We start from the raw sequence: 13,978 nt of genomic DNA, 5'->3' as shown, positions 1-13,978 counted from the left end.
ACATCGTGAACCGTGAACAGACTGTTCACTAGTGATAACTCAGAGCCATATATCTGGTGTTGCACACTGTGCTCTGCAGTTAAACAAGAGCCTTCTGCCTGGTGTGTCACACTAGGCCCTATGCTCTGCTGATAAAAAAGGGTCTATTACCGATTGTGCTACACTGTGCTATGAGGATAGAGCAGAACCTGATATCTGGTGTGCAACAACCACGGCCTGGCTGTTTATTGGTAGCAGTGGCAGAATATGTTTTTTATTTGCGATGAGAGACGCAACTAGTAAGTACAGACCTAGGGGCCTATTAGGATGGCGGACGGACCTGCGTCCGCCCACCACCCCCGAGGTGGAGGGACCGTCCGCAGGGGCAGCGGCGGTCCCTCCGGTGCAATTAGGATGTGACCGCCACCCTGGCGGTCACATCCCGTATCTTTAACCTTGCGGCCAGTGCTGCTTGAAGCAGCACCCGCCGCAAGGTTAAAAAATGCATGCCTTACCTTTACATGCACAAAGCGGCAGGCACCGCGCGGAGCCTGCCGCTTTGTGCATGTAAATGCTGGGGGGTACCATAGGTACCCCCCATGTCCACCCCCACCCCGTGACAGGGCCCCCAAACACAAAAGACCACGTGCTTTTCCACGGCAGAAAAGCCGCCGTGGAAAAGCATGTTTCAACGCACATCATAATTTGGCTGACTGTGTCTTGCAGACACCGCCACCAAATAGCCCTCCACACCCCGTGGACCAGCGGCGGACGGACCTGCCGTCCGCCGCTGTTCCCACCGCAATCCCACCGCCATCCTAATCTGGTGGTGGGTGTTTTCTGTGGCCGCGGCGGTGAATCCGCATCCTCCAGGCCGGCGGTGGCTTCCGCCGGCCCGGAGGATGCGGATTCACCGCCATCCTAATCGGCCCCCTAATTTGGGAGAGTGTGGAAGCCTGTCATGGAGAACTACATCAAGATTATTAACTTTCTCAGCCCTTGCAGGATACTAAGGATTTGCAGCATCACAAATGTGGGTTGTGCAGCGCTGCCATTTTGCTGGAAGATTATAACATTTGTTTTGGTTGCATTAAGTTGTAAAAAGTGGGACGGCCATTCATGATTGAACATTAGTAGTAGATATGGAAAGCGGGGAGCTAGGTACCATGTCTCCAAACAATTTAACACACAGTTGGGTCCTATTTGCGTAGAATTGCATGTGATCTCTAGGATGTACAAACAAATTGAAAAAGGACCACAGATGGACAGAAGTGACCTAATCTGATCTGCTTAGAGACAGTAGAAAGGAAGAAAAACACCAGATGGTCTCTTTTGAGACCTTTTGTGTTAGGATATTATGCCCTCTTGTGTCGAAGGCTTCAGTAGGGTCCAACGACAGCAGAAGAGGTGCTGCACCGTTATTGATATAAATTAGGGTGTCATTAAATAATCGTGTTGATGCTATCTTGGTGCCCTAGTAAATCTAAAACCAGACGGCACCAACAACAATAAAACCAGAACAAAAATAAAACCAGACTGCACCAACAACAATAATCACGAAAGTTTGGAAGCTCTTGAGTAACTAACTACCTCTTGTAGTACCATTGGCCGAACAAAAAGGATAGTAATAGGACAACAGTTACAAGGTCCTGATGGCAGGAGAATGGGTTTCTCTTTAAAAGCGACGTACCAACCCCCTCTTCAGTTGATCAGAGACATACTCTTCGTGAATAGGTAGATTCATAATATGATTAATGATGGGACGAAGTGGCTGCCAGGCATGAACTGGGTTTCTTGGTGAGTCTTCAGGTGAAGCCTGCCTGAGAGCGAACCGATCTAAATCGTGATTTAAATTATTATCAGAGCAGAGGTTTTTGCCAGTTGACAGCACCTGGGTGTCACACCTGGGCAAATTGCTTTGAATGTTGTGAATTTATAATGAAAAAATGTTTAGCTTCTTAACACAATTCCATAAAAGGAGACATCTGTTGAGCATGCTTGGAATGATCCAACGCAGATGAGGCACCAGCTTAAAGCGAGCAGCTGATGACTGTTGGATTTGGGAATTAGACGGTCCTAAACCCTCTTCTCTACCAAGCGAATTGCTTGTGTGTACATGTTAGGCCAAGTTTGAATTTCTGGCTAGCGAGTGAGATACTTCATTTCACACCATTTTGAATCCAGACTCCGATTCCTCTGTTTCATAGATTATAATTCAGCAGTGAACCTTGGTGCACCGTGAGACTTGGAGCGTGAATTGTGAGTGTAAGTAAATTGAAGTATAAAGATTTCACTGTGGAAGAGACGAGTTGAAACCAAGGCTGTTTCGCAGCTAGGGTCACTCATGATCATCGTTTCAGGGGTTCTATCAGTGGATCTTCCGGTCATAGTGATGTCCTTGCATGGTGGAATGCATAAAATTTGTCAAAGTAATGTGAGGTCCAAAATCCAAAACCTGAGGGTACTATTGCACCAAACCATCCCCATGCAGCTTAGAGAGCAAACCAAACCAACTCATGAGAAGAATGGACTAGTGCAGAACAGTCAAATTATCCGTTGGTGAAGGATCTTCATGCTCCACTCCACTAGACTTTTACAGTTTGCAGTTGACAAGCAACGTGAAGAGCGGGACACATGTCTTGATTGCAAGGTAAGGTGGCACTGGCGTGCCTCCCTGAACAGTCCCCGCTGCCTTAACCTTCTCTGCCACAAACCAAGTGCTTTAGCATTGACCAACAGGCACATCATATTGCACTGGATGAGACGACCAACCCGGATTGCTTTGTGAAGCAAAGGTTCTGGCAACCAGTAGTAAACAGGAGGAATGCTACAGGTCTCTGGCCATCAGAAACAATACACTTTGGTTGCATAGGAAGAGTCCAAGAGCTTTATTAAGAATAAAAACCTGGTAATTCAGTCAATCAATCAGGTGTTCGTAAAGTACAGCTACTTACTCGCAAGGGTCTCAAGGCACTAGGGGGGAGGGGTGGCAGCTGCATTGAGTGCTGGGGTCATCCGAGTTGGGTAGTCAACAGCCGTGCTCATAAAGCAGCTCCATAATCCCTGGTTTTAATCACCAGTGTCTACTGACTGGGGCGATTACAAGCAATTCAGTTTAGTGAAGTCCGAATCCACTTCTAATTTTGTAGCTTCCTCACCTTCTCTTTGTGCTTAATGGTACAGGCTGCATATCGACTCCATTCTGCTATTGTCTTATCAAATGTTGTATTGGTCAGTATGAATGTGTGTTTATTGATGTTTGTCTTTGGTACAATTAAGTGAGATTTGTGCTAGAGCTATGAAGTCAATCTTGCTCGCTTTGGTCGCTCAGTGAAATCACACACAGGTGCCTTCGCCTCGTCAGCTTCGAAGTTCATCCAGGCCATTGTTTCTCACCTAGCAGTAGATCAATGTAAAACGACCTTGTAGACACATAAAGCCTAATAGGGTAAACCGTATCCACGTTCTCATTGATTGAGAAAATAGTGCAAAACAAGGGCATCAAACTGCAGTCATGTGCCTCAAGACACCAACGGGTGGGTCCTCGGGCACAGTACCGGGCAAGAAGTAGGCATACAAGTGATTCTGCAGCACCCCCAGAAAATACCCATTCTGGAGTTCAGTAGGTGAATGAGCAATAAAGACGCCTTTCCTTTTCGACTTTATTTTGCCACATTTACTGAGCGATTAAAGACAGAGGTCCAACGTCAGGCTCTGCCTTCTGACCAATTTCTGCGTATTAGTTTAGTAGGGAGATTGAGGTTTACTTGTCATTCTCTCACTACAAAGAGAGCATTTTGTAAAGTGAACTATGTGACAATCTTGGTGGAGTACAAGGGATGTGAAAGGAAAGGCTGTAGGATGTCAATGTTGTTCTAACAAAACAAAACTTAAATACTTGTGATTGGACAGTACAAATATTTCCAAATATATCAGTAGTTAAGAAAGCTCAAATTCAACTTTTTTTTGTAATTCTGAGGTGTGTTGGAAAGGCAGATTTCAAATAGGATTAAAACAAATCAAGACACTTTGCATAGTGATGCGTACATGATAATTATTAACTGAATCCCGATTTTCACACCATGACGTTTGTGTGCTACATAGTTTTATCAGTGGGAACTGTGCTGTCAGTAAATGAGTGTGTTCCAAAATTCACAACTGTCTAAATACCACACAGTTGCTACTCTCCTGCTGAATGGACATGGCTCATAAGCTACATGTGTGTGATGCTTTGATTTTGCACACTCCCTATGGCTTCAGTGATGTAACATTGATAGCAGCATCCATTCTGAACATGTCCCAACACCACTGGCACTGTGCCAATGTTGCCAAGAGTGCACAGTCCCGCAACAATGATGCTAAGAGGATCTGCATGGCTGTGGCACGCCTGTTACTCCTTTCAATCAATGAAAGACCCCTCCCCTTAACTCTGAGGAGGCCATGCTTGCCCCTGTTGGTCCCAACTCAGTAGAGCTTGAAAGTCATAGATCAGTTGGCCTATAAATCCGCTGGAGTAAATATGACCAAGATCATAAACCACATGGCTATGTTATCCAAACTGGGGGATTTGTAATTTGATGTATGTAAAAACAAATCTCACCGATAAGCAGTGAGTTAAAGAGATATTATATGCAGCTGGCTGACAGAATGGCTCCTACCTCAATTAGAGTGCCCTTGACAGAGGAATACCTAATCCAGGGATCTTCATTTGACGTTTATCAGAATATCATAGTCTAAATTATCATAAGGCATAAATATTGTTTCCTAGATGTTTCCTAGATATATATAAATATTGTTTCCTAGATATCATTGTCCTTTTGGGTAGGCAAAAACTAGGTATTTCCCAATCAGGGCATAAAACAGGCCATTCTGCAGCAAACATAGAAACAACATGGTGTGTGCATAAAAAAACCTTTAAAGATGTAGTTGGTGCCAAGTCAGAGAGAGTATCCCCTGACAGAGAACACAAAGGGCCTGATTAGGATGTCAGTGGGTCCAACACTGACGGCACGTCGGTGTCTGACCCACCAACATCTGACATAGCGATCCACCTGCCGCATTATGATGTGGCAGGTGGAGGCATCGGGCGGAGGGCAGAGGGACTGTCCGCAGTGCTTTAGACAGGCTCAAGGAGGCCGTCGGTGCGTTGGAAAGACATCATAATCCCTTAATTACGGCTGCTCTGCCATCGGGATTATGATGTTGATTTCCGACAGCCATTCGACGTCGACCTTTCCGACATAGACAGGCTGTCACAAAGTGACATTGGAGGACCCTAGGAGGGCCCCCATCACCCCTGGCCTTCCGCTATTGGGCCTGGGGTGCACCATAGGTGCCTCCCTAAACATTCCTTCACCTGTGTGGTGCCTGCCACAGGGTGCAGGGATGTTCAAAAACATCCATTGTTCAATGGAAGCTTGATAGCTGGTAGCGGTGATGGCAAGCCTAAGACTCATACCTACCCTGAGTCGTGAAAAACACTAATAAGAATGAAAAATGAAAAGTGGATCCCCTTTGGACCCAGCCCCTATAAGGTTCCTCAAGACTGTAGCCTCAGTAATTGTGCCTATCATTACGGACCTTATCAACTGCTCGTTTACCCACGGAACCGTCCCTGACAGCTGGAAGAGTGCTGTGGTCAAAGCACTCTTAAAAAAACCCCAGCTAGATCCATTGGACCTGTCCAACTATAGACCAATATCCCTACTCCCGGGCATCAGCAAAGTCACCGAGAAACTGGTAAACATTCAACTGTCCCAGTTCCTTGAAACCAATAAACTGCTCCGACAATCCCAAACCGGATTTCGCCCAGGCCATGGAACGGACACCGCACTCCTTGCAGTTATTGAAGAGGCAAGGGGCTTACTAGATTCAGGAGGATCAGTGGCAGTGATCCTCCTGGATCTAAGTGCAGCCTTTGACACGGTCAACCACCGTGTCCTTCTGCATAGACTGGCAAATGCAGGACTTACCGGGACAGCTATCAAATGGATCGAATCCTTTCTTACAGGACGCACTTTTCAAGTGTGGGACGACATCCATCACTCATCCACCCTCCCACTCACCAGCGGCGTCCCCCAGGGCTCTTCCCTAAGCCCGACGCTTTTTAATGTCTATATGGCCCCCCTCGAGGATGTGGTAACACCATTTAACATCAAAATGGTGAGTTACGCTGACGACACCCAACTAGTCGTCTCCTTGTCCCAGCTGATTGACCATCCTGAAAATCTAACTAACTGCCTCATAGATATCCACAACTGGATGAATGACTCATCACTGAAATTGAATGGGACTAAGACAGAGGTAATGCTACTCGGCAAGCAATGGACAACTATCCCTCCTACACTATGGCCCGATGTGTTCGGAGAAATTCCCCCCCCTAAATCTGAAATCAAGACACTCGGGGTGTGGCTTGAGCCACAGCTTACGATGAAAACCCATGCAACCAAAACCTCGGGCATATGTTTTAGACTCATGCGCATGACCCGTAAAATCCTGCCCTTACTCCCACCTATGTCCAGAAAGCTTCTTATCCAGGGTCTAGTGTTGTCCCGTCTGGACTACAGCAATCTGGTCTATCTGGGAGCCCCCGAGGCTACCATCACGAAACTCCAGCGGACACAGAACGCGGCAGCACGCCTGATTACCAACACCCCCTCCAGAATATCTGCCAAGCCAGCCCTCAAAACCCTGCATTGGCTCCCCGTGCGCCAAAGGGTGCACTTTAAAGCAATGTGTACAACACACAAGCTTTACAACGGATCTGGTCCAGCGATCCTCAGTAAAATGATCACACCTTATACAGCAACTAGATCACTACGATCTCAAAATGAGAATCTAGTCTGCATCCCCAGATTCAAAAAAGCCCGCACAGGAGGTCGACAATTCTCCGTTCAGGCGGCTAAGGGCTGGAACGCACTCCCTCGTGCCCTCAGACTGGAATCCAACTACCTTGCTTTCCGCAAAAAACTAAAGACCCATCTGTTTCCCAAATAACTCCCTTCGACCGCCTTCCCTCTCAATAGGACTTCAAGCTACATAGCGCGGGGATGCCCTTGGGTCACCAGGCGCTTTAGAAATCGCTAAAATAAATAAATAAAAAAAATAAAAGCACAAAATATAATAAGAAATGTATCAAGAGATTTGAGAAAACAAGATACAATTCCAAACACAAAAAGCAGATGGTGGAATAATGCAGAACGTGTGAATCTATGAAGGATCTCAAGCTGCAGAAATACTGTTAAAGGTAAGTAGCATTTCTATAAATACCTGATGCGCCGCGCGGGTCTCCATCAATATGGCGCTCGGTGTGCCGCACTGCGCTCGACAGATAAAGCAGAATGTTATGCCCGCTGTGTCACACTAGATAAATGAAAGCATGATACCCAGCCTGCAGCCTCACACTGTTCCAGATACAGCACAGCAAACACCTGCCGTGCTTAGACAGTGTTTTATGGGAACATCAGCGCATGGTGCCTGTGGTTACACACTGAGCTCTAAAGGACAAAGTGGAGAAGCATCTCTGCTCTTCTGTATTGTTCTCTCGTGATGAAGACGAGGATAATTCTTTCTGTGAAAGACTGGGACTCGCAGATGAAGTAAGGGATGATACCTGGTACAGGAGTAAGAAATCTGTAACAAAGCACATTGCTTGAAAAAGTGGAGGCCAGCAAAGTGATACTGATGAAAGAGATGATTGCAGCTGGTCCATTTCATTCGGAATGCATTTGACTGGTAGTAAAAGCAGCAGAGGATCCGGGCAGAGCGGGGCTCGGCAGGGAGGGCTTCAAGGCAGTGAATGAGGAAACACTTTATGGGAAAGAAAAGAGGCGCACACTCAATGCAGAGGCAAACAACGCAGAGAAAAGGTACAACTCTAGAGGCACCTTGTGATATCACGGCTGGAGACCAGTACAAAGTTGTACAGGACAGAGTGGAATGGAGGTCCCCAGGAAAGAACTGAGGCGCACACTCAATGCAGAAGGAAACAACGCAGAGAAAAGGTACAACTCTAGAGGCACCTTCAGGGGCTTGGGACATCACAGCTGGTGATCAGTACAGAGTTGTACAGGAGAGACTGGGATGGAGGACCCCAGTAGTGCCAGCACATTTGGTGCTGGAAATGTCCCACAGACAGAAGTGTAGTCAGCAGTGTGTGGACAGAAATGGCATTAGAGAGGTCAGCCGGTGCTAGACACACTCAGCAGGATTATGGAGAGGGTAGTTCATAGCAACTGTACTCAGCATAGTGTGTGCACTAAGAGGGCAGCTGACCCAGTCTGAAGCCAGCAGGAGCTTAGCCACCCTCTGTGGTATTTGGAGCAGACAGTGAGGACGACAAGCACCAGCCATTGCATTTCCTGGAAATGCTGTACTTAGGATAAACAATTGTGTTTCTGATTGCAAAGAACCGGACTTCTAAGATGGAGGACAGGGCGCTTACAAAGGTGAGTGAAGATCCCGCTGTGACCCATTCTGGTCTTCTTGAGGTGTGGCCTGAAACGAACCGGAAAATGTCATCTTCAGAGATGAGAGCTGTCTGGCCAGTAAATGAAATGTTGTGCTTTTTCTCCGGGCCACCAAGCACTAAAAGGTGGCACTTATGGGGTCCCTAATAGCCAACTCTATAGCCACTTGGGGGCATATGTAGGAAGCCGTTTGCGATTTGCAAACACCGGAAAACAGCGTGTTGGTATGTATGGGCCACATAACAAAATAAGGAATCACAAAAAATTTTGCTCAAGCATTTAAGGAATCGCAATTTTGAGATTCCTTAAATGCTATGTAGGGGTGCCTCGCAAATTGCGATTTTGGCCTAAGGAATCGCAAAATACAAAATACGTCTCCTCCAAGTAGATGGTATTTTGCGATTTCCTGTTTAAAAAAATAATAATTTCAAAGTGCCATGTGGCACACAGACATGCCCTTAGGGCATGTATGTGCGCCACATGTACATACATGCACATTCCAGGGGTGACACCCTGGCACCCTTGGAATTGCGATTCTCAAATTGCGATTTTCTCATAGAAAATCGCAATTTGAGAATGTATCCCCATTCATTCCTATGGGCCTCTTGGCCCATAGGAATGAATGGGACACTCATTCCTTAATTGCAATTCGCAATTTGCTAATCGCAATTAAGGAATTTTAGAGATTCGGAAAAAAAATGTGATTTATTACATACATTCCATTTTGCATTTCTCAAATAGCGATTCCTTAAAAATCGCTATTTGAGAATGTCAAAATGTAAATTACATACATATGCCCCTGGGTCTCCAGTAGCATACTGGCCTCCCTAGCCTTTGCCCTTCTGAGTAGATGTGGATCAGCAGTCAAGGCCTCGCTCAGGGGGGATGGGTTAGGGGGAGTCAAGGTACAGTGCAACACAATTATCACTGTTGAAATAAAGATGTCAAGGCCCAGCTAGAACTGTGGGTACACAACACTTCCATAATAACTCACTATACAGAAGTATAGTTACAGTACAGAACTTTAGGAAACTAAACCCGGTGCTTATCCTAACTGAATCTATAATGTAAACCACGGGATTTCACTTTATACGCACATCTGTTAGCAGTCGTCTACCCTATACAAACTATTTATGAAACATAAAATATTAAATTATATCTAGGCATATGTTTTCTGTAGATAAAAGTTGGATCGAGTGCTCTGTTTCAAGGTGCATGAATGTGTTGAACTCTCTAAGTGGTGCCACCGGAAGACGGCATGGCTTCCAGCTTTTTAATCCAACCACATCTGCTTTGTGCACCATGGCGGCCCCGAGCAGGACAAATGTAAATATGTCCTTCACATGTTGGAATCCACTCCTAGGAACCTAAATTTATATTTTCCAGTGCCAGACCCTCACCCTGTGGCTCTAGCTTTGTATATTTCACAAAAGTGATAAAAAGGTCCTTCTTGTCACCCCGGCATGTCGGATCAGTCGTCAATCTTTAGAGGCAAAAAATAATTTACATAATTTCCAATCCAGTGGGAAACTCTAAATGTTATGGACTATAGGCAGGTCCTTAGGGGACTTGAGACCCCTAGACATGTTATGTGTGGGGCAGACATTCTGTCCTCAGGAGGCATAACGCAAGGCTCTAGCAGCAGCGGTGCCTGTTGTCTTCCAATAAATCATCCCGCTGCTTAAAGTCTTACCAGGCTAGACCGTATCAATATCACAAATAATCTATAACATATGGTGCACAGTAACCTCTTTAAGACTGCAAATAGTTGTACATTTATTTAATGACTATTCTCTGTAAATAATCCCTGACTTGTAGTTCTTCTTCTTTCAGGTTATCACATTGGAAGGCTGGGTAGACATCATGTACTTTGTTATGGATGCTCATTCTTTTTACAATTTCATCTACTTCATCCTTTTGATCATTGTAAGTAATTTTGAATTCTGCTGTAAGAAAATTGTATTTTGATGCAATCCACGTTTAGGTTATCATAGCAGAAAACTGCGAATTAATCATTTGCTTAGCGAGTATGTGAGAATATTTCTTTGGCCAAAGATAGGTGAAATGTGACAGGTAGAAACAGGAGTGTTTATTTACTTACGAGAAGTAGCGAGTTGAAGTTTGAGAAGATGAAGGTTAAAGTTACCTCTGCAAAGTGAGGTTACCAAAATAAAGTTGCAAGATTCTCTTTTAAATGCAAATGGCTTAGGGCAGCATGTGTGTCAGGAATGTAAAGGGCGTTGAATGCAAGATTATTGACCCAAAACTAAAATTGATGTATGGATGCATAGTAGAAGCAAAAGGATGGCTAATGGGTAGTGGGCAGAGTTTTCCAGTTTCGCTCCAGCTACAAAATTTCTAGTGGGAGGATGTAGCTTCAGTCCCTCATCCCTGCTTTAATTCGCCATCATCGCTGCATTCTCCCCTGCCTCCCACCAATCCATCATTTCCTGCTTGGAGGTCCCTGAGCAGGACTGTATTTAAATGAAAGTGGGGATTACAGGCTCAGACCTCACCCTCCGATGTGACATTGCTGGTATCACAGTCTGGGGAGAGCCAGGGGTAAAAGATGTTGTGTTGAGGAGGGTGTGTGAAGGAAATATGGCGGATAACTGCTCAGTAATCCAAGTGCCCCAATTGCCTTGAATTGTCATCAGTTTCTTTTAAAACTACAGTATGTACAAATTTTACATAGCGAACACAGTTTTACGAAGTTACTAAAAATTGATAACTGTGAGGCTTTGCAACTGTGCAGACCCTTATTGCCAGTCTGTAGTTTTTTGCTCACTGTGCACTCACAGACAAGCACCACACATAGTCTTGGCCACACCCCAATAGAGACAGCCCAGTCCCAACTGTTCAGCCATTTCCTCACTGCACAAGAAGATAAGTAATTGCAGATATTTTTCAGCATTGTAGGTCCTCATCAGTGAGGTGCAATTTTAATCCTTAGGCACCTGGAGCTAGAGAACTTACGTCAAGGCATACGTGTTGCATTTAGACGGCCTTTTTGAGAAAATCAAAATATTAAGGGAGGGAACGCTTGCATTATTTCACTTTAGATATATTCCAGTCCATAGAGAAATGGATTTAAACACTTCCATCACTTTGTGTAATGTACATGAGTTGGTTAAGCCGCTTGGATTTGTCCAGTCATGGTTCCCTTGATCTCTCTGTCATAGGGGCTCAACATACATGGGGTGCAAGTGTCCCCAAAATAGCAATTTGGACTGGGCCTTTCCTATTGGAGAGGTATCTTGGTAGCTTTGCATGTGGTTGGCTGGTTGTTTGCGATTTCAATGTTATCTGACAATTTTGAGTTAAATTATTAATTTTAATTAAATTAGATTGTTTTAAATACAAATAACATCAATAAAATAAATGAACAGTCTCGCCCAGAATAGTAAGTTGAACGTTGACAGCAGATGGGTAGCACAGGATAGAGTATAACAAAGTGGTAAACAAATAGGTTGAATAGGCAGATGGAAGAGATGGAAAGAGGGATTTTCATAGAGCAACTTAATTTTGGGAAGGGCCAAGGAGATGCACCCATCCCATAATTTACCTTAATTATACTTTCTGCTTTCTCTAGATTGGTTCTTTTTTCATGATCAATCTATGTTTGGTCGTCATAGCAACCCAGTTCTCAGAGACAAAGCAACGAGAAAGTCAGCTGATGAAGGAACAGCGTGTCAGATTCCTATCCAATGCAAGCACTCTGGCCAGTTTCTCAGAACCTGGTAGTTGTTATGATGAACTCCTTAAATATTTGGTGTACATTGTGCGAAAGGCCAGTAAACAGCTTGTGGAGCTCTATGGAGTGGTGGGTTCCAGAGTGGGGCTTGTGTCCAGCCCAGTGATAAAAAGTGTTATTGAAAAACCTCCATGTCGGCATCGGCGAAGAAGATCATCAGTGCACCATCTAATTCATCATCACCATCATCACCACCATCACTACCACATGAGTAATGGCAACCTTCGTGCACCACGAGCTAGCCCTGAGATAAGCGATGTTGAAACCACCTCACTCCATAATGGCACAAACCTACTTATGCTCCCTGCCCCAGGCTCTAATCTGAATCCTTCTCCAAAAAGTTCTCCAAGTAATACAGAGTCTGTTCACAGTGTTTACCATGCAGACTGTCATTTTGAACCCATCCGGCGTAAGTCCACCATTCTCCAACCTGAGGTTGCACCACCTGGTCTAGAAGGACTGCAGCACATTGTTAGCAATAAAAACTACCCCACAGTGCATTCGAGCTCTCCTCAAGACATGTCAAAAGAGAAGAGTTTAGGAGATTCAGTAACCAGTCCTTCTGTCAATACAGTGACCAACCTTAATATACCTCCTGGACCCTATAGCATGATGCACAAACTGCTGGAGACACAGAGCACAGGTGAGAATTGAAACTTTACACTGATACATTGTGTTGTTACATCAAAGTTCATTTTATAGCCACGCAAAGCATGTTCTTCAATGTTTTTTTTGTTTTTTTGCATGCAGTGTTTTCTAATTCAGTAATGTCTTCAAGAGGGAACTTTCAATAATTACTTAAGGGGTAACTTTGCTCTTTGGTGATCCTTAAGACTGGTGAAACCAATCGTCTTTCACCCCCATGCACTGCACATGCCATTAGTAGCAATCAGATGGTTGTGTTCTGTTTCCAAAATCTTACCCACCCTCAATATATCTGATTAACATTAGCTAGTGGCCCTACCGCCCCCATCCTTTTTCAGTCCAGTTTTGTATCACTGTTTATTTGCTCTTTTCCTTCTATCCTGTTGTTAGAACGTAGGAACGAGAACATGTTTTTTATCTTCAAACCATTCCAAAGAGAGAGTGAGGGGCCCTCTCCTTTTCACTATGATGCTGAACCTCTTCCTGAGGGCAAGGCGGACGTTATTGTCAAGAATCGTTTTTTGTTTTGCTGGTGAATTTGTAGTTCTCTTTTAAGTGTGTATGCAGACAAGAAGGCAACCTTGCAATTAGATTTCATAGGACACATCACGCCTGTACACAGCTTAATGCTAGAAAAATGTATTATTATTTTGCATGCCACCTCACGCCCCTTTTTAGGTCTCGCGACCTATCAATGCGCGCAAGCGCATTGAGCGGAGCGAGAATTCATGTCCTGAAAATCCTCGTGAAACCAAGGGCTTCTTGCGCTGCGGTTTTCTTTAAGTTCACGTGAATCACGTGACAAAACAAGCACGCGCATCAGCCTCCCTCCCTCCCTCCCTCCTAATCCGGCTTCCCTCCGGCCATTTGCCACACTCCTTGCCTTTGCCGCAAAGGACTCCTCCCCCCGTCGACACCCCCTACAGTCTCACCGTGAGCTCCTCGCTCACATTCGACGTTCTAGGTATGATACACTTGCATTTCAAGATTTGTTATTTTTTACATTTTGCTCGCTGTAATTTCTCGTATCCGAATTAGTACTACGTGTGCATTTGTTAAAATGTTACACCCATTGAGCATGTTGAAGTTTTTTCACTTTTGATGCTTGTAACTTTATTATTCACATTCTCCA

The 13,978-nt window shown here is 44.8% G+C and overlaps 1 protein-coding gene across 1 annotated transcript in view; it reads left to right on the top strand.

The window, feature by feature from the left end:
* The window catches only part of CACNA1G (calcium voltage-gated channel subunit alpha1 G), a 1,349,169-nt gene that overhangs the window by 594,302 nt on the left and 740,889 nt on the right, over positions 1-13,978 (top strand). Inside the window, exons 7-8 of the mRNA XM_078654430.1 lie at positions 10,281-10,373; positions 12,040-12,844. Coding sequence (XP_078510556.1) covers positions 10,281-10,373; positions 12,040-12,844 — 898 coding nt within the window. The remainder of the gene's footprint in view (positions 1-10,280; positions 10,374-12,039; positions 12,845-13,978) is intronic.

This window comes from Lissotriton helveticus, chromosome 7 (assembly GCF_964261635.1).
Source record: "Lissotriton helveticus chromosome 7, aLisHel1.1, whole genome shotgun sequence".
In the NCBI taxonomy this organism is placed as follows: Eukaryota; Metazoa; Chordata; class Amphibia; order Caudata; family Salamandridae; genus Lissotriton; species Lissotriton helveticus.
This window is presented reverse-complemented; position numbering and strand designations above follow the sequence as displayed.